The 20231-nt window shown below is 29.7% G+C and overlaps 1 protein-coding gene across 7 annotated transcripts in view; it reads left to right on the top strand.

The window, feature by feature from the left end:
* Positions 1-13732, top strand: part of LOC135953133 (myb-like protein I) — a 92835-nt gene extending 79103 nt beyond the window's left edge. For 6 of the 7 annotated variants that reach the window (XM_065502827.1, XM_065502826.1, XM_065502830.1 and 3 more), the window contains exons 4-5: positions 1917-1990; positions 2409-3476. In XM_065502827.1, the coding sequence (XP_065358899.1) occupies positions 1917-1990; positions 2409-3367 (1033 nt within the window). In that variant the 3' untranslated portion in view covers positions 3368-3476. Of the gene's footprint in view, positions 1-1916; positions 1991-2408; positions 3477-11634; positions 12051-12192; positions 12363-13138; positions 13222-13296 lie in introns of those variants that run through there. The other variant, XM_065502831.1, reaches the window with a different exon arrangement.
* The last annotated feature ends 6499 nt before the right edge of the window (positions 13733-20231 follow it).

A 20231-nucleotide genomic window follows, 5' to 3' on the forward strand; every position in this document is an offset into this window, starting at 1 on the left:
AATCTGGAAAGTGTTTATTTTAAACTCGCAGATGGCCAGAGTATCATCTGGAGATGCAGGGAACCAGTTAGGCCCAGGACTTGCCCTGTCTGGTTTATTGGTGTGGTCGCTTGGGGAACACTCTGTGGTTTTAAATCCAAAGTGGGTAGAATATCATTGGTTAAATGACTAATGTTTGTGCTAGCGGACATCCAATTGTATCTTGCTCATCTTTTGAGGCCAAGAACGAACAAAGCTAATCGGATACTCTGTTCCAAAGTGAATCGTATCCCAGAATGAGCGTTATGAATCGATCGAAACAAATAGTATTCGGACGGGGCTAGGTGTGGACTATAAGGCCACACTACTTCCTTCTAAATAGTTTTTAACAGGTATTACATAATGTGGCCGGCATAGTCATGATGGAATATTACAGTTTCATCTCTGGCATTTTTCGGCAAATGTTCGCTTCAAACGAATCAGTGGCGTTCGTTACAGGTTCCATATGATGGCCTGGCCAGATTTCTGCCGCTTTTGGTCCTACCAAATACAGAGCTACCTATGCGCCATGGATATTTGGCTTTGGTGTCGATTCGGTTGATTGGGTTTTCAAGTTTTTCATAAATATGTTTGAATGTGCTTTAGAAAATATATTTCATTAAAACCGGTTAACCGTCTTACAAAAACCAGTTTGTCAAAAAACCGAAAAGTTAAAAAACTGAAACCGGTGGTTTTTGGTTTCGGTTTTGGATACTCTAATCTCGCACGTTGAAATCGATGGACATTCACCATAAGCATTGATGAGCAATCGGTGTGGTCGTCAATTTTTAAAGCAAAAAAAAAATTATTTGTTACACTATAATATTCAATAACTAAGTGAGAATAAATGACAGATACTATGTTTTTATGTTGAAGTTGATGTTGAAGTGATGTTGAAGTTTTATAAATTCTTTTTACCAAGTGATTATATAAATGTTAATTATTTTACGTTTTAATACATATGTATGTTAATATTCACCCCTATCGCGAATCAATACATATTTCCCTTTTTCTTTTTTCGTTCATCAACTTTGTTCACGTGAAAAAATTCCCCTTGTTGTGAAATTTTTAGATGTAATTTTGTAAACAATAAACAGCTGTTACGAACAAATCTATCTATTGTGAATGAAAAGTTCATGGGAATATCACGATAGCAATTTTCCCTTCGAGGGAAATGGATATTTCATGTGAACAAAATTTCACATGTTATTGCCGGTAAGGGCGAATATAAATAAAAATTTCCCTTGTTACACATTTGTATAATTTACATCTATTGGACTAGGGAAGATTTTAAAGTATTTTCTGCTTTGAAATCGTAACCACTGTTTGTTGTTTTGTGTATCATTCAACGATATTTTTTTAAGAATTTCAAGAGCCAGTTTATGAGATATATGGCATTGAAATTAAAAACCCATGAATTGACCTTAGAGCTACTTTAGTTTTTCAAAATTTATATCGAAACAGTGTTGCCTAATTAGAAATGTGTTTTGTAAATTCAAATGCTATTTCATTATGTAAATTTAAAATCTCCCCATATTATTAAATAAGCTGTAAATGAAAAATGTTTCCATATTACCCTCTTGCTGCATTTTTGTTTGAAAGTACATAAAGTTATGACTACATATCTAGATTTACAAAGAATTGATTTATAATCGCTTCTTTGAAATTATTTCATATCACTTCCAAAGAAGTTAATTCTGTGAAATAATATATGTATGCACTTAATGCTATACATGGAATACATACTCCTTTTTTTGCTGGGACACTACTCATAGCTGGTGTAGGACTGACTGTACTTTCTTCTATTCAATTTTTAGTTTAAGAACTAATTTATAATTTTTGAATTTTCTTTAAAAATGTTTAATAACTTTTACATTCATTTTTTATTCTAATTTCAGATACACAAAGGATGGCTATAATTTGCCTTATATCTTAGATAAAATAAAGCGCTTCCTAGCAAATACAACAGCGGGTAAGTTTATCATTAAATATGGCAATGAATGAAATAAAGACTGCACAGACAAATTAAGAAAACACACAGCGGCAGATAAGACCGACGACAGTTTTTGTACCAAAGACTGTAGAAACAACAACACAGTGTTCAGTTCATACTTGTACAAAGTTCGTATACAAAATTTTAATTTTTCTAATTTCATTAAATTTTTAGTTTTCATTTTTATTGTTTGTGTAGTATTTTTCATATACATACATACATTCGTACATACATATGTACATATTTTTTTGGTTTTTAATTTTACTAAACAAAAATTATCTAAATTATTTATGATTTTCCTGTTTTATTTTTTGTTCATTATGTTTATATTTTATTTTATTTTTTTTTGTTTATTTTTATCTTTTCATATTGTATAATTGGCATAAATTATGTTTAGGTAATAATAACAATAATGCCTCGAACACATCCTCCACATCCGCAACAACTAAGGATAGTTCCAGTAATTCAAATTCCACAAATTCAAATACCACCCCCAATACTACAACTACCATGAATGCTAATAATTTAAATAATAATAATAATAACAACAACAACAACAATAATAATAATACTGCTGCAAACGCAGTGCCAGTGGCCATGCTGAATGGCAATAGCAATGGCAGCAGCAGTAGTAGTAGTGGCGGCACTGGCAATGACAATGGTAAAGGCAGTAGCAGCGGCAGCACCACCATCAGCACCAACAGCAACATTATTAGTAATGATATAATAAATACACCAACTAAACAAATTCATAATGTGCCATCACCAGCAACACCAAGAACACCACAAATACAACAACAGCAGCAGCAAACGCTACAAATACCAATACAAACACAAAATACCCCTTTACCAGCACATCCACCACCTCCAACACATGCTACCCACATAATGGCAAATCATCCAGCTACACCCCAAACTCATTTACAACAGCAACACCTTCATCATCATCATCATAATCTTCATCAACAACAACAGCTACAGCATCATCCACATCAGCAGCAGCAGCAACATCATCTTGTACAAATGCCCATGAGTTCCATGGTAGTTGTTACCTCGGCACCACCTTCAACCATAATGGCTTCACCTTTGCCCCCCACAGTCTCGGCAACAGCAACAGTAACACAATCTACAACTAATCATAATCAACATCCCCTTCATATGCAGCCAAATAATCATTTACCCCTACATCATCATCCGCACCATGTCCACCCAGTTGCCAGCCAGCCCCCTTCAATACAACATCATACTACTGCTGCTGTTGTCTATCAGCAACAACAACATCATCAGCAACAACAACAACAGCTACAAAATCACCATCCGCTACACAATTTAGCTGCTCAAAATCCTCCCCTCTAAAATATTTATTCAAAATAATTTTCATTTTGTCTCATTCATTTTTATTTTTTATTTTAATTGTATTTTTGAGCGCCTCGTTCTAAATTTTTGTTTTGCTGCTCGTATTTAGAGCTTATTTTTCATTTCATTTTATTTTATTTAAGTTTTAACAATTTGTTTGCATTTTACTCAAAATTTTATTTTATTTTGTGCATTGTGTGTTGTGCGTTTAATTTAATAATACACTACATTTTCATTTCAATTCGCTGGTATTATTGCAACAAGAATTGTTTATTTTGAAAAACCAAACAAAAAAATAGAAATAGAAGGAATTATTATATATTTTCTATGTATGCACTTCCAAACAAAAAGGCAGCAAGAGGGTAATATGGAAACATTTTTCATTTACAGCTTATTTAATAATATGGGGAGATTTTAAATTTACATTATGAAAAAGCATTTGAATTTACAAAACACATTTCTAATTAGGCAACACTGTTTCGTTATAAATTTTGAAAAACTTTATAAAAGTTGCTGCTGATAACCTTTTAACTATATAATGTACATTTTTATAATATATAATATATAATAGCTTTAAGGTCAATTCATGGGTTTTAAATTTCAAAGCTATATATCTCATAAACTGACTCTTGAAATTCTTAAAAAAATATCGTTGAATGAAACACAAAACGACAAACAGTGGTTACGATTTCAAAGTAAGCTGAAAATACTTTGAAATCTTCCCTAGTCCAATAGACATAAATTATACAAATGTATAACAAGGGAATTTTTTTTATATTCACCCCTATTGGCAATAACATATGAAATTTTGTTCCCATGAAATATCCATTTCCCTCGAAGGGAAAATTGCTAATTTTGTTGTTTATTGTTTACAAAATTCCATCTAAAAATTTCACAACAAGCGAAATTTTTTCACGTGAACAAAGTTGATGAACGAAAAAAGGAAAAGGGAAAATATTTCATGTGAAATATTGATTCGCGATAGGGGTGAATGTAAAAATATTTAAAAATGCATTAAATTATAATTTCCTTAAGGGGATTTTTTATATTTTTTGGGAATTTTTTAAAAATCAAAAATTTCCCTTGAAAGGAAATTTTCAGATATTTTTGGAAATAACTTTTTTAAATAATAAATTACAATATAACATTTTTTAATATTGTAAAAAATTTTTTAACTGAAGTTTTCAAAGATATAAAAATGACAAATTCTTTACGAATTAAATAAACTACAATATAATTTGTAGTAATATATTAAGAAATAAAAATTCCCCTTAAACGGATTTAGGGAAATTTTCAAATTTGTTTGTCAAAATAAAACATGGACAAAGAATTTAATAAATTCCAAAACATAAATAAAAATTTCCCTTAAAGCGATTTTTTTATTTTTGGGAAATTTTTGTAAAAATATAAAATTTTTAAAGAATAGAAAAAATTACCATAATATTTTGTATTAATATTATAAAAAAATCCCTTAAAGGGAAATTTTTTATATTAAGGGAAATTTTAAAAATGTTTAAAAAATTTAATAAATTGCCCTCAAATATTAATTACCATACAGTTTTTATTAATATCTCAAAAAATAAAAATTTCCCTTAAAGGGAAATTTTCTTAACAAGGGAAATTTTTTTAAAATTTTAGAAAAATTAAAAAAAATAAGAAATAAATAAATTACAATAACATTTTTTTTTTAATATTGTAAAAAAAATGTGTGACACGGTTTTCTAGATAAAATGCTTTGAAATTTTTATCTCAAGTTATAACCTTTGACCTATTGATAGAAATAATATTTATTAAAAGCTTTAATAAATTATAAATTATTAACACCCATTAACACAGAGTCTGGTTATGTGTTAACTAATACTTATACTGACATATTAAATACAAAATTAATTTTAACCGACAGTATAACTATTAGTTAGAACATAACCAGACTTCGTGTTAATGGGGGTTAGTAGATTTAATGAGATGTGGTTGCACTAATCTGAGAACATTTACTTCGATAACCTTTTAGCTTCTAAAAGAAGCTGTTTTAAAATCTCTGGGACGTTTGAATTGAATGGAATGTTGTTCCTATTAAAAGTTTGCAAATAAAATAGTGAAATTTTTAGTAAACAACATTTAACAGAAATTAGTAATGAAAATTTGTCTAACCCATTTTTCATAAGTATAAGAAAAAATATAAATGTGTTAAACAAATGTATTTAAAAACTTATATATACCCTTGCCACTCATGGTGAAGGGTATAAAAAGGTTACTAACTTAAAAATCTGACGTTTTCAAAAATTTATATTCAATTCTTTATGAAAATTAGTTTGGAACAGTATTGAAATTATAAGATGTTAATGATGCACTGCCAAAAGCTTTTAAAAGTTTAACACTTGCAATACAATCATAAAACTATTTATAAATATGCATGTACCAACGTGATTTTTTAAATAAAATGTTTCCAACTTGCTCTTTCTTAGCTAAAATAAAACAATCAGTCATGTCCCAAAGTTAAAAGGATAGTCCAACTAATTTTGAATCGTAACAAACTATTCAACAGAGAGCCTTTATGAAATCTCATATACATATAAATGTCATTTGCGGAATGCATTTACGATCTTAAACAAACACGAATTGCAATAAATTTCCCCAAGATCAATGAAATACAAAGATACAAATTTCGATTTGAAAATTTGAGACAAGACTAATTGTTTTTTTTTTAAATAAATTTGCTTTAACCAAAAATTAAAAAAATAGAAAATATTAAACGATTAGTTTTCCATCAAACCATAATACAAATTTTCTTGCAGTCTCTGTTATTATACGCGATTTGTTGATGATAATTGAAGTTTATATAGACTTGTAATTAGCCCAGTTGCACAAGACTAAATTCAGACTAAATACTCTACTCTAAACACTAAAATAATTATAATTTTATTATATGTATGTACTACTTTTAAATTAAAAATTTTACTGTATGTATTTATATGTTACTAAATTAATGTTTTTTGTTTGTAAGTTTATTTTATTATTTTTATTATTATTTAAAAACATATTTAATTAAATATTACTACTATTACATATGATTAGAATTTTTTTTTAATTATTATTTTATTTTATATAATTTTACCAGTATATATTGTATTTTAGTATGTCTTCTCTATAGATACACATTACACATATTTTTGTTTAGTTTAATATTATTTATATGATTAAAACACAATATCAAATAAAAGATTAATTTAAAAAAAATACTATATTGCTATTTCTATTAAATTAAAAACAAATATATTCCTTCTGTAAAGTTTATTAAAAACCTAATTTTTATTACCTTAAACAACTACAAAAACTATTGAGATTAAACCAACATTATTATATATTACAAAACAAAAAAAAAAACAAAAATAAAACAAAATAACTAAAACCACTTCTATATTCTCTATAACATTAATTTTTATTTAATTAAACCATTTTATGCATTAAATTATTTTTGAAACAAAACGACAGCTCATTATCAGTTTGTATTTACATATATTTTTCTGTTTTAAATAATTAAAAATATTTGTATCATTATGAGTAAATTTTTATCCAAATTTAAAATTGTTTTACACACGAAAATTTTATTCAAAATTAAATTAAAAATTATTTTTGATCAAAAAATTACAAAAAAAAACCCATTTGTGTTTTCTATTTATTTAATTGGCTTTTTAAACGGTAAGAGTATATATTTATTTGTTTCTATTTTTAGTATTTTGTTTAAAAAAATTTTTATTGAGATTAGTAATATTTAGTTGTGATACCATGGAATTATTTAACAAATCAATTCCTTATTTAAATACACATGCATATGTAAATTACATAGAAATCTTTAGCAATTTATTTGAATTTTATAACCTTAACTTTTTGTACAATACAAATCTGGTGATTCAAAACAATCCAATATAAATATATAGTAAATTTAGATTAATATTTTACTTGTTCTTTTAAATTATATTCTAGTTGTATCTTAAAATAATTGAAATAATTTAAATAGAAGAATAATGTCACTGCAGACAACAGAATGTTAAAATATGCACAAAAAATGATTGAATGAACAATTTTATGCATGAAAATTCAAAAACAATACATACAATGAAAATATAAAAATATAAATGCAAATATATTTTATTAGCTGTAAATTTTGAAAAAAAAAATTAGAAATGTATGCTGTTTTCTCTGACCCTATTCACAAAATATTGGATGGCTATTGCGAGGCTATACGCCCAGTATTTAACGTATTGTTATGTTTTTACCTTTTAAAAATGGTGGTTTATTTCCTTAAAATAAACCGGATACTTTTAATTGCAAATAAAAACAGTTTATTAGTTTAAAATTGTAACAACTCTTTAGTTATTCAGATTTACCCAACAACAGTTTAAATAGTCACTATATGTTTTTATACAAATACACGTTTATAATTCACAATAATACACACACACTTAAATTACACTTTATAATGTACAAGACAGTTGATGTTAACTCTAACAGTGCCTAAGATAAACTGACTACCGACTGTAACATCTGCCACTATTTATACACAGCGCTATCTTCCTTCCAGTAGCTTCATGAATGAACTTAACGGACAAAGCTAGAATGCTTCAATGTTAATGTTAGCAGCTTAAACATTTAGTGTTATCAACATTGTTCTGATGAATGTTGCAAGAAGTCGTTGCAGACAGGTTAACTCAGATTAATAATCCAATTTTACGATTTTGTATATTCAAACAGTTTTGTCTCGGAAGTAAAGTGAGTAAAACAAAATATGTGAATTCATTTAAAAACGATTACACGTTACTCGGATTCGGTTTACAAAACAGGGGATATATAGTGCTCGTGGTTTAAATAGCTCCAGTTAAATTTTCCATTATCCACTCAATGATCTATAATAAATAGAATAACCTATAAATTGACGAAGATTTTCGTCAATTTACAAGTACACAACCCGAATGTAAACAATAGAGAGTAAAAATACAATTATTTCAATCAGTTCCTTGATGTTATTGCGGATATTTTATTTTTTACCCATTCATGCACACAAATTAAATGCCTCTATTTGCGGGAACTGTTCTGTAAATAGAGTGAAACTAATAATTGACAAATTGATGTGCTGAAAATCGCAAGTTTTTGTACATTGATGCTGGTTTGTTTAATCGAAAGTAAAACGAGTAAATCATATGGATTCGATTTACACATAACCAGAATATGTAAATTCATTTAAGAACGAAAATGCTACTTGGATTCGGTTTACAGTACAGTGGAGAAATGTATTACAAAATGTCATTGTTAGCGGTTAGAAAATCAAATTTTAAAGAAGATATGTGTGTATGATATAATAGAAGGGGTGTGTACTATTAAATATACTTCCACTCGCAGATCCATTGTGATACCATTCAGGAAAAGACCTAATTAAGAAGAAATGAAAGAAGTGGGGCGAAACTTAAGTGAAACCCCGGTCTGAAGGACAGAAAATAAGTATTCTCCCGGAGAACTCTCATTCAAGAAAGCCAGCCTATTCCCCTGATAAATCATAGAAGCTTGCCAATATCGTAAGTCCTGTGTGCACACAGGACCGGTTATCAGCCCTACTAGAGAACTGAGACTTCTACTATCTAACGCAATTAGTGTTTTTGTCGCTTTTGCATCCAACTTTGACCAGATGATCTTGCACACCCTTCAAATCCGTCCTACTTTTCCAAGATTGGTTTGTAGAGTCACGGAATATTTCGAAGATCAAAAAGGTTTTACCCCTTCGGTCGCTACTACTATGGTCCAGATCTGGCGAGTTCATCTGCTACCTCATTACCCTTTATGTAGGGTTTTTATCCCGTGAATTCCCGGTACAAATTTCCCGGGAATTTTGCCAATTTTTCACTACCCGATTCCCGGGATTTTTAGTCGGGAATCCCGGGAATTAAAAACTGATGAAAATACATAGAAAACAAGTTACGGCAATAATAGACCGCTTATTATTATTATTATTTGGGGTTTTTCGTATGAATATTTAAAAAGTGAATTCATTATTTAAAGAATTTATTTCTTATTGAATCATTCTAATTTCTTAAAATTTCTTCTTCAAATCCATAACAAAATGCTTTAAAAATTTATTAAATGATTAAATTGTTCTTCAATTCAAATCTAGTACAAAAAGGCTTAAGACAATTTTTCCAATTAATTTTGTAAATGATTTGATTTAACAAAAATTTATTCATTCAAAGTTTGAATAAATTATGTTATTAATTAACTTTAAAATTAATTCAGTTTATACAAAGACTTTGGAATGAATCTAAAAAATTCCATATTAGGAATGGATTTATGGAAGGAAAGGCTGACATTCTTTAATTACGGATTAAGATTTTAGTGAATTAAGCTAAAATTTTATTAATTAATTTGAAGCTGTGATATTTAATAATTATAACACTAAGTTTTTATATGAAATTTGGCTATAATATTCATAATTTACAATATCATTATATATTTCGGGAATAGCCGGGTACTCGGGAATGTAGAAAAAAATTTCCCGATTCCCGGGAATCAAAAAAGATCGGGAAATTAAAAACCCTACCTGTATGTTACAGTGACCTGGCACCCATCACAACCTTATTTTGTATAGTACCAATAACGCTTCTAGAGCTCTTATACAGTCCATCACTATGCTCGAATGTAATATGTGACATTTCAAAGCCCTAAGTGAAACCTGACCATCTACATAAATTGTCACTTCAGACCCCGTTGTGACGTGTGCCCTTATGAAGTCCGGTACGATCTCTGCTGGAAGACACTTTGATGTTCTGTTTACTACCTAAATTCCACTCCCAGTACCAAATTCCATCTTGGATCCATCAGTAAAAACTGCACACCCTTCATACAGCTGTCTAGGTCCAATTCCCTCGTCCCTACTTGAAACTCAATTGTGTGTATAACATCGAAATCTAAAGGCGTTACCTAAGGGTCTGAAATTCTCGAAACTCGTACAAAATATTAGTGTGGTCTATCCGCGTTGGTCTTACTAGAGAAGACTAAAAGAGTCTAAGCAAGTTCCTAGCGTCCTATACTTCAGTTAGTTTGCCATGAACCAAACAGACTATTTTAACTCAACTCTGAAATACTTTTCATTTGTTATATATGGGGCATTTCATGTCAAGTGAACCAACTTTTGAAATCGATGTCTTCCGATCGGGATGAAAAAAGGACCCATTTTTAAAAAACAGTCAAAAAAGTTTTTGATTTCGGAAAAAAAAATATTAAAAAAAAATTTTATTTTTTTTTAAATATACATATATTTTTTTCTCGAAAGATTGAAGAAAGAGCTATCAAAACTATTTGGGACACATTTTGCTAAGAACAATAGGTAATAAGTTACATATATAAGAAAAACACCAGCTTAGCCAAAATATTAAATTTTGACCCCCTCTAACTCAGATAGTTCTCGACCTATATTGTTGAAAAATTGTGTCTTACTATCCAATAGAACTAACCGATTTCAAAAGATGGTTCACTTGACATGAAATGCCCCTACGCCCTTTTCAAGGAGAAAATGTTTGTCTCGTATTAAAAAATATGTAAGTGATAAGTCCGAACAAAGTTTTTCATATATTTTGATCCAAATCTTTTTACTGGTTCAACCTATTTTGCTAAATATTGGACACATAAGTTAGCTATTAGCAATAACTGTTTGAGGCAATGTCTCTAGGACACCTCTTTTTTTTGGCCCTATAGTGATTAAATTGTTTTAAACGTCCAAATATTTTAGAGCAACAGATAATATTTGGAGAAAATTCCAGCTTCTTTTCTATACACGAAGACGAACGGACTTAGGTAGGTAGCATTAAAATTGTATATGGACCCAGAATATATGTACTATATACATTTGTGGGTTCCCTATTTATTTAGTACTTATTTTTTTAATTGCGTACATAATTGTAATTTTGCATAAGAAAAATACTGCTCACATACTACATACATGGTATATGTAAGTACAAGTACATAGAATCAATCTAATTTATTTTTTATTACAAAATTGTATTAAATTTCTTACGCATAAGACTTCATATGAACCAAACAGACAGATTGACCGACTAAAAATACTAAAAATAACTGCTGGCTGGCACAACCTCGTACGAACATTTTATAGGCACACACAAATTAGCATACACATACTAAATATTTGCGATTACATCTATATATGTATATAAATATATAGATATAATTTTAATTTCGGAAATGTTGTATTTCTCTAATTTTAGATCTTAAGAATATTATAAACAATCAATCAAATGACAGCATGGATTTCTTAACCACAGTACCAACGGTGGCAGCACCATCAACAAATTCAATGATGAATCCCATGAGCAGCAGTTTAAACTCCCTACCACCGCCACTTATACCGCAGCAACCCCAATCCTCTTTACTCAGTCCCATGGGGGACTTTGGTCAAACAAAATCTCAGTTGGCCAATACACGTCCTCTGGAAAGTTTAATGATTTATGAAAATTTCGATGTGCATGAGACCCATCGCATCGAGGATGGTATAAGTACACAAATGGCCAGGTTACCACCTAAAAAACAGGAATTATTAAAACAGTTCGGTATTCAAACAAATCAAACTGTAACGTATTATGAAAAGTATATAATCATCGAAAATTTCAACAGATTTTGCAATGTGAGCAAAAAAGAATGAATGAAGCACATTATTTAACACTCATTAACATTTCTATTTTAAATAACATTTGAAAGAAATTGCATTTAATTTAATGTTTTGAATGTCTATAAATTTTAATATTTTAAATTTTCTTACGATTTAGGAATATAAGGTGGCCGATCATAGACCCTTTTTGGATTTACAGGAGAACGGTTTACCAAAATCCGAACAGCTCAAATTCATACGCTATTTGGGACAGGGATTACCCAATCTGACATTAAGTAAAATCTACTTGGTGTTCAAAGATTTATTAGGCATAAGTAGAATAGAAAAGTAAGTTTCAGTTTAAACTTAGTTAAATAACACTGTACAACACCAAAAAAAATAAGGTCAGACCAATAAATTTTGATAGAGGAGACAAAAAAAAAAACGCGTGTATCGGCGTCTTGAAAGTTTACATCTGAATTTCATTTGAGGGGCGGTTAAAGTTTCCCAACTCTGGCACATTCTTATTGTTAATCGGCATAAGAAACCATATGATCCTGACATTTTAGGTATAAAATGTGTTCAGCAAATTTATGTAAAATGTTACGGAGAACATTTTTGTAGAATATGTTAATCCTCTAAATCCTCAAGACATGGGTATTTTTTTCCTTCTTTTAAGAGGTGCAAAAAACACCATTAAAACAGGGATTTAAATGGTTAAAATGTTCCGCAAAAATGTTATCCGTGAAATTTTAATATGAGTCCCTGAATACACCAAAACGGAAAATTCAACCATAAAGTCAGAAATAAGACACAACAAAAGAGAGCTTAGGGTTAATTACGCATTTATTATGAATTTTGTTTTAAAGTACCCCACAAATTTAGCATGACAAAAAAATAGTTTCAATTTCAGATGTAAACTTTCAGAACGCCGATACACGTGTCTTTTTTTTTGTCTACTCTATCAAAATTTATTTGTCGGACCTTGTAATTTTGAAAAAAATTGATTTTGTTGTATAGTGTAATAACAAATAAATATCGAAAATTCATTAGAAATTTTTTTTTTTACTTTGCCATTAATGCCCTAGATAATTTAAATAAACATTAATTATTATCAATTTCAGAATGGCACTGGATGGATACAATTTAGATGCTATATTGAAAAAGAAAAAGAAGAATCTATATAACAGAATGACAGCTGCAGCAGGTAATAAAATCATTTATACTCACTAAACTATTTCATTACATATTTTTCAATAACAATAAATAATAACAATTTCAGTTCACAAAGAATGTCACCCGGAAGCATCAACCCAAACCAAGCCATCAACCTCCATATCAACAACTCCCGCACAACCGAGTACACCATTAATGCCGTTATATCAGCAAGACGCTTATAAAACTTAACGTTGGTGTTTTCTCCTGATCAATTTAATTAACAGTTGGATTTCTCATAAACTAAATATAAATATTGTTATATGATTGAATTGAATTCCCAATTCATAACTCGTCTCCCGAAATATAAAAAAACTTCCTGGAACTGGACCAGTAACTGTTGTGTCTTTACAAAAACAAAAATTGCTAAGAAATGAAAAAAAAAGTAAAAAAGTGCTAAAAATTTAGATAAAATCAAAATTAAAGGGAATAAAACAAAAACTAAGAAAAACCAAAAAATATACACACATACATACATATATAAATAAATCAACAAGAATTTTTAAAAAATATAATCAATTTCTACCGATTTCTTAAGAAAGCATTACAAGTGTGATTCTCAGAAAGAATAATTTCAGAAAATGTTTATTTAAACAAGATTTTCTCTAGATATTCGTTTTTATTTGAAATAAAATAATTAAGTATTTAAAGTACAGTCAGCGTCTAAAAAAAGTGTACAACTTGTTTTTACATTTAAAACATTTTATTTACATATTAAAAAACTATTTGTTCTCCAGTTCTAGTATATTTAACAAAACATTTAATTGTTCTCTTGCAATATATAAACAAAAAACTAAACTAGTTCAACTGCAACAAAAACAGTAACAACAAAACCAAAAATACTCCATTTTTAACGCGTCAAAAGAAAGTGTACAGTTTAGGGAAATTAGAAGAAAAAACGTGTTTACTATTTTATTTGACATCTTTTGGGTTTTAAAACAGTTTCAAGCCTCCTTGGCATTGTTTCTACCAATTTTGATGTCACCGATGTTGGGATGTTGAACCATTCTTCCTGCAGGATTTCGTGTAGAGAGTCATTGCTGGTAATATTTCATTTTCTGATCTGTCTGTCCAAATGCTACCACAGATGTTCAATGGGATTAATGTTCGGTGACTGTGGGGGTTGTTCCAGTTGTTTCGGTGTATGATACAACAACCATTCTTTAACAAGTTAAGAAGTATGCTTCGGATAGTTGTCCTGTTGGAAGATCCAGGTTCGGTCTAGATTTAATTTTCTAATGATGGATTCCATATTTTCTATAAGACTGTTTAGGTAATCGGTTTTGCTCATCAAACTATCAATAAATATGAGTTTTCCCATGCCACTTGCCGCCATACAGCCCCACACCATCACCTAACCACCACCATTCTTTACGGTGTTTAGTACATTTTTTGGTCGAACTCTTGATTTTTGCTTCTCCAAATTTTACTAATTTTTTTACTTCCGAAAATCTCAAACTTGCTTTCGTCCGTAAACAGCACATTATTCCAAAACAATTTTCTTGGTTTTTATACCTGTTTGCGAATTCTCGAAGTCGCTCTTTATTTCGTTTGGAAATGTGGGGTTATTCTCTCGGAACTCCACCATATAGAGCATTTGGGTGTCGCGCTCGGCGAACCGTACTGTTACTAACTCTCACCTCAGACGAATCTGTTAATTCTTCGCATAATTTTACTGCACTTACTGTGAATACTTTCTTCACTGCTCTCACAATCGATCGTATTTCAAGGTTGTTAAGGCGTTTTGGTGTTCCGGCACGTTGCTGATCTTCTAAAATTCTAAATTTTTTTTGTTTGTCTATAATTTTTTTTACAGTATTATGGCTTCTTCCTATTATAGAGGAGATTTCACGTGACGATTTGCCTTCATTTTTAAATTTTATGACTTACTTTCTTGTTTCAATTGCTGTTTGTTTTCCCATTTTGGTTTTAAAGTTCTCGCGATCAAACAAGAAAAGCTACTATCTTAAAATCTCATGAGACTAGCAGCAAGATCCACAAAAAATTATAATCTAGGCAAAAATAAAGAATAACAATATATTTTTTTATGTAGCTAGAAAAATCTTATTGCAATTCTAAATGTGTACACTTTTTTCTGACGCGTTAAAAATGGTGTATTTTTGGTTTTGTTGTTACTGTTTTTGTTGCAGTTGAAATAGTTTAGTTTTTTGTTTATATATTGCAAGAGAACAATTAAGTGTTTTGTTAAATATACTAGAACTGGAGAAAAAATTGTTTTTTAATATGTAAATAAAACGTTTTAAATGTAAAAACAAGTTGTACACTTTCTTTTGACGCTGACTGTATATAAAGTATCCTAATTTCCCGGACTGTTTCCATACGCGGGAATATTTTAATACTAAATTAAACTAAAAACTAGTTAATTATTTAAAATAAATTGAATTATAAATTTACCAACGTTTTAAAAGAAGTATAAAATAACTATATTTCGTTGTACAACATTTGACTAACCTTTTTAAGGGTTTCAAATTTAATAGTTGCATTTGATCGGTTTGTCAAACTCGTAGTTTTAATCGGTATAAATTCTATTGTTTAATTAAAACAAATAAGAGATCTATATTCAGCTGTGACAAATCTTATATACCCTTCACCAAATTATACTTCAAAATAAAAATTTTAAATATTTTTAGTTAAAATTTTTTTTCGAATTGTTAATTTTAAATTTTTGTTTTTTTTAAAATTTTTTTTTATATTATAAAAATTTTTTTTTTTTCGAATTGTTAATTTTTAATTTTAAATTTTTTTTATATTATAAAAAATTTTTTTTGGTGAAAAAAAAAATTCGGTTTAAAAAAATATTTTTTACGACTTTGATCCATTGTAGGTCCAACTTACTATGGTCTTATATACGTCGTTGCAAAGGTCTTTCAAATATCTATCATTAGATATCCATATTGTCTATATTAATGACTTAGTAATCCAGATATAGGTCTAAAATCGAGGTTGTTCTGGTTTTTTCCTCATATTTTTCTGATTTAAATAGGAAACTTCTCGAAAGCATGTCTGACAGAATTATTTAAGATTTAGATCCCGAAGATATCTGGAGTCTTCAGAAAATTGATTTCAACAGACAGACGGACATGGCTTAATCGACTCCGCTATCTATAAGGATCCAGAATATATATACTTTATAGGGTCGGAAAATTATATTGTGGAAATTACAAACGGAATGACAAACATATATACCCTTCTCACGAAGGTGAAGGGTATAAAAACATAGGAACTTCGTCTATATAGACATTCGTATATAGTTTCAAAAACGAAGTTTTTCAAATCCGATTGTAGTTTAACAATCTTAAACCATTATTATTGTTATTATTTTCTCTAAATATGAATATTATTAAAAGTTGTAATGTTGCGGACCTTAATAAATCCTATATGAACAAAAAATTTAAATTTGATTTATTCTTAATGACCGAATTGTTTTACTGTGGCTTGAGTAAAGTAAAGCTTCTTTGCCAAATGACTATATCTTGCTAGAATCGAAATAATCTATGGTTCTAATAGAATAATTCAATTAGCAACAAATTTGGCCATCGCAATGAATCAGAATATTGCAACTTTAAGAAGTAAACTTATAAAGAAATTCCCGACAAACATTTCTCGAAATTTTGCCAAAAAATATTCCCGGGAAATTTGTCCCGCGTAGGAACCTTAACCTAAAAGCCTTCGTTCAAACATATTTTTAAAGAATATTAGAAAATGGTGAAAGGTAGATTAGGTATAACCCAGATTCTTTAAGGAGAATTTTAACATTCGTTGATTGTCATTTAATTATTGCGGTCATATATTTTTGAAATTGTAGAGGGTGTTATGCGTTTGTCACATAAAATATAGACATGAGATAAACAAGTTCTAAAATAAAGCAAGTTACATGAGATCTGCCCTAGGACTGATTCTGGCTTTTTTGAAACGTCAAATATTGCAATCTTGCTCAGAATCACTTTCTGAATTGATTTAGCGATGTCCGTCCGAACGACTGTAAGTTCTTGTTATGCCACACAAAATACATATGTAAATTATGATAATTTCTGTTCGATTTCTGCAAATTTATCATATAGAAGTTTAGGTTTCTTAGCACGCTTCCTACTGATGTATGTAAGGAAATACGAGTTTTGACGAATCAGTTTCGTATTGCTGGGATGTTATTATAAGTGTTGGTGAGCTTTGCTCCAAAGGAGTTTGCAAAATAATTCAGATGAAGCCATATATAGAGTGTCCAAAAAACCGGCAAATTTAAAAAACCAGTTTAACCGAAAAAGTGTGTTTTTGAAAAAATCGATTTTTATTATTGTCTTTTTATTTAAAACACCGCTTAATAGGATTATATTAAATTTGTATTTAATATGAAAAATTTCTCCTTAAATTTATTTTTATTTGTGGATGATAATAGAAAATGTGTTAAGAATTGTGTACTAAATCTTAGGAAGTTTTGCATTTTTGAATTCTTTATGCAATTATTTTATATCTTTTACGAAATATTGTCAAATTCTAAAATTTTCTATAAAATAAATCAAAATTTTCATAAACCGGTTAACTGTCTAACAAAAACCGGTTTGTCAAAAAACCGAAACCGGTGGAGTTTATAAAGATAAAAAAACCGGTTGACCGGTTTCAGTTTTGGATACTCTACATATATAAAACATAAAAAATATTCTGCGTCTTTAAAATTATCGAATGTTTTATTATTCTTTCATAGAATTGAGAATCATATTTCTAGAACATTTTAAAATTAACAATATGCAATACCATTTGCATGTATACACCCGAATATATTACATAAATACATTCTATATTCAATAAAATATTACAAAAAATATAAATAATGTAAAATTATCTTAGTTGGTTTTAAAAATGATTTGTTTTAGTAAAATTTAAATTTGTCAAGTTACCATTATTATCAAAATTATTTAAAATACATATATCAGCGGCCAAAATCGTACATACCCTCCACCATAGATCAGAAACTCTCCTGTCAAAAGACCTAACTCTGTTGTCAAAACCCTAAGTGAAGAGAATGCATTAGTAAAAAAACTATATGAAAACAATTTTTTTGTTGAAGTCCTCCACATATTTACTCTATTTCTACACTTTTTATCAAAATTTCGATCAGTTTTACTCGATTTTGGATTCGATAATTCGGTTTCTCTTGTTATACCTGGAATGAAAGAGTCAATGCTAGGAATACTGAATGAACATTCCCTTTGTCATTTATAAGTTCACAACCAAACAATGCAGGAATAAATACAGTTACCCTTGTGACGTGAATATCCAACAGAATGTGCAAGAAGAAGACTCACAGTATCTCCAATGATGTGAGAGAATGTGTACAACCGTTTTCTTCTCTTTTTCATTCTGACAACTTTTACAGAAGTCATGATATGGAAGATTCAATCTCTTGACATGCAATCCGATTCCACAGTTAAACATGCGGAATGTTTGCCATCTCATTTGGGATCAGTCGTGATACCGGTCCACAAATCGATCCATTTCCACTTCTAAGAGTGAAGGCCCCTCTTTGCCAGTGTATCCGCGATACAAGTGTAGAATGTATAACGTGAAATTTCAAGGACCAAACTGGATGTCGTATATACATACATCAACAGTAGATTTCCAGGCAGCTGTTTTATAGGTATAGATCGAAATATCAACCCCATATATCCGATAAAACCCTCATTAGAGTTTGAGCTATCAGTGAATACCTTAAAATCTCTAGGAAATCCGTTCATTTTGGCAAATTGTGCCCTTGATGACGATCATAACCGATCATAAATGCCGAAATCCGTAAGATTATTTCATATGATACTTCCCAAGTATTCCCTATGACCCATCTATATGACAGTTTTGAATCCAGAATAACTCCCAGACAATGTACATAAGTTCAACTCTTTTAAGCAAGGCAATCGAAATATGGGGAATCGGACGTCCTCTTAAACAATACAAGGTTCGTTACACAGAGTCATCTACCGATTGACCTTTCCAAAGTGTTGAAAAGGATAAAGCATAGACTGATCTGTCTATAGTCCTTCGGTTTCGTATGAGTGGTATTTTATTTAGGGATAAAAACCACATTGCACCTTGTCCATAATTCCGGAATATAAACAGCTTGACCCCCTTCATTGCGTTGCAGGTGATTCAAACGGGTCAATGCTGTGACTGCAGTTGAGCTATCAGAAAGCACAGAAAGAGAGTCAGGAATGTGGGTGTCCATAGAACCTCTAGGATGCCATGCCCAAAAGCTGTCCATTTGCCACAGGTTTTATGTTCAAAACTCTGGGTTGTTGGCAAGATTTTACTCATTCCTGTCTTCGAAACATTAGTACCCGATGGACAGAGTTTGTAGTCCAGTCTTCTCTGATCGGTGAGAATACTGGCCCGAATTTCGGACCTAGATTACAATTCCCATACTTTTTATGCGACTTGGTGCTTCAGTCCTCTTGACTCTTCAAGTCTTATCGTTCCAGTGATCGCAAGATAGACTTGTTTCTGCACTATAAATAGAGTAGAGATGTGTTTTTTAATCACATTCACGCCCAAAGCTATTACATGAGTTCTCTTATCGTGGAAATTCCCCCCTTTTATAAGGAGTACTAAGTCATCAGCATATGTAACTACCTTGGTGACCTTCCCACTAAGACTCAACAGGATTATATTTACAAAAGTGGAGGGTACAACAAATTTCAATTTAAGTTTGAATTCAATTCTATAAATATTAAAATGAAAAAACATGCATAAATAACACCATTATTGATATAATCAAAACAAAAATCCTCTCTAGTTCCATTAATAAATTAAAATACCATAAATTTAACTTAAATTTAGATAAAAAATAAAACAACCAAATTATAAATAACTAATAAAAATGATTATACAACTAAAAATATATACAAAATATAAAAAATAAAAACCATACACACATACTTAAATGCATATAAATACATAACAAATAAATAAATATTTAAATTTGAATAAGAAGTAAAT

The sequence above is a fragment of the Calliphora vicina genome, chromosome 3 (assembly GCF_958450345.1).
Source record: "Calliphora vicina chromosome 3, idCalVici1.1, whole genome shotgun sequence".
NCBI classification, from domain to species: domain Eukaryota; kingdom Metazoa; phylum Arthropoda; class Insecta; order Diptera; family Calliphoridae; genus Calliphora; species Calliphora vicina.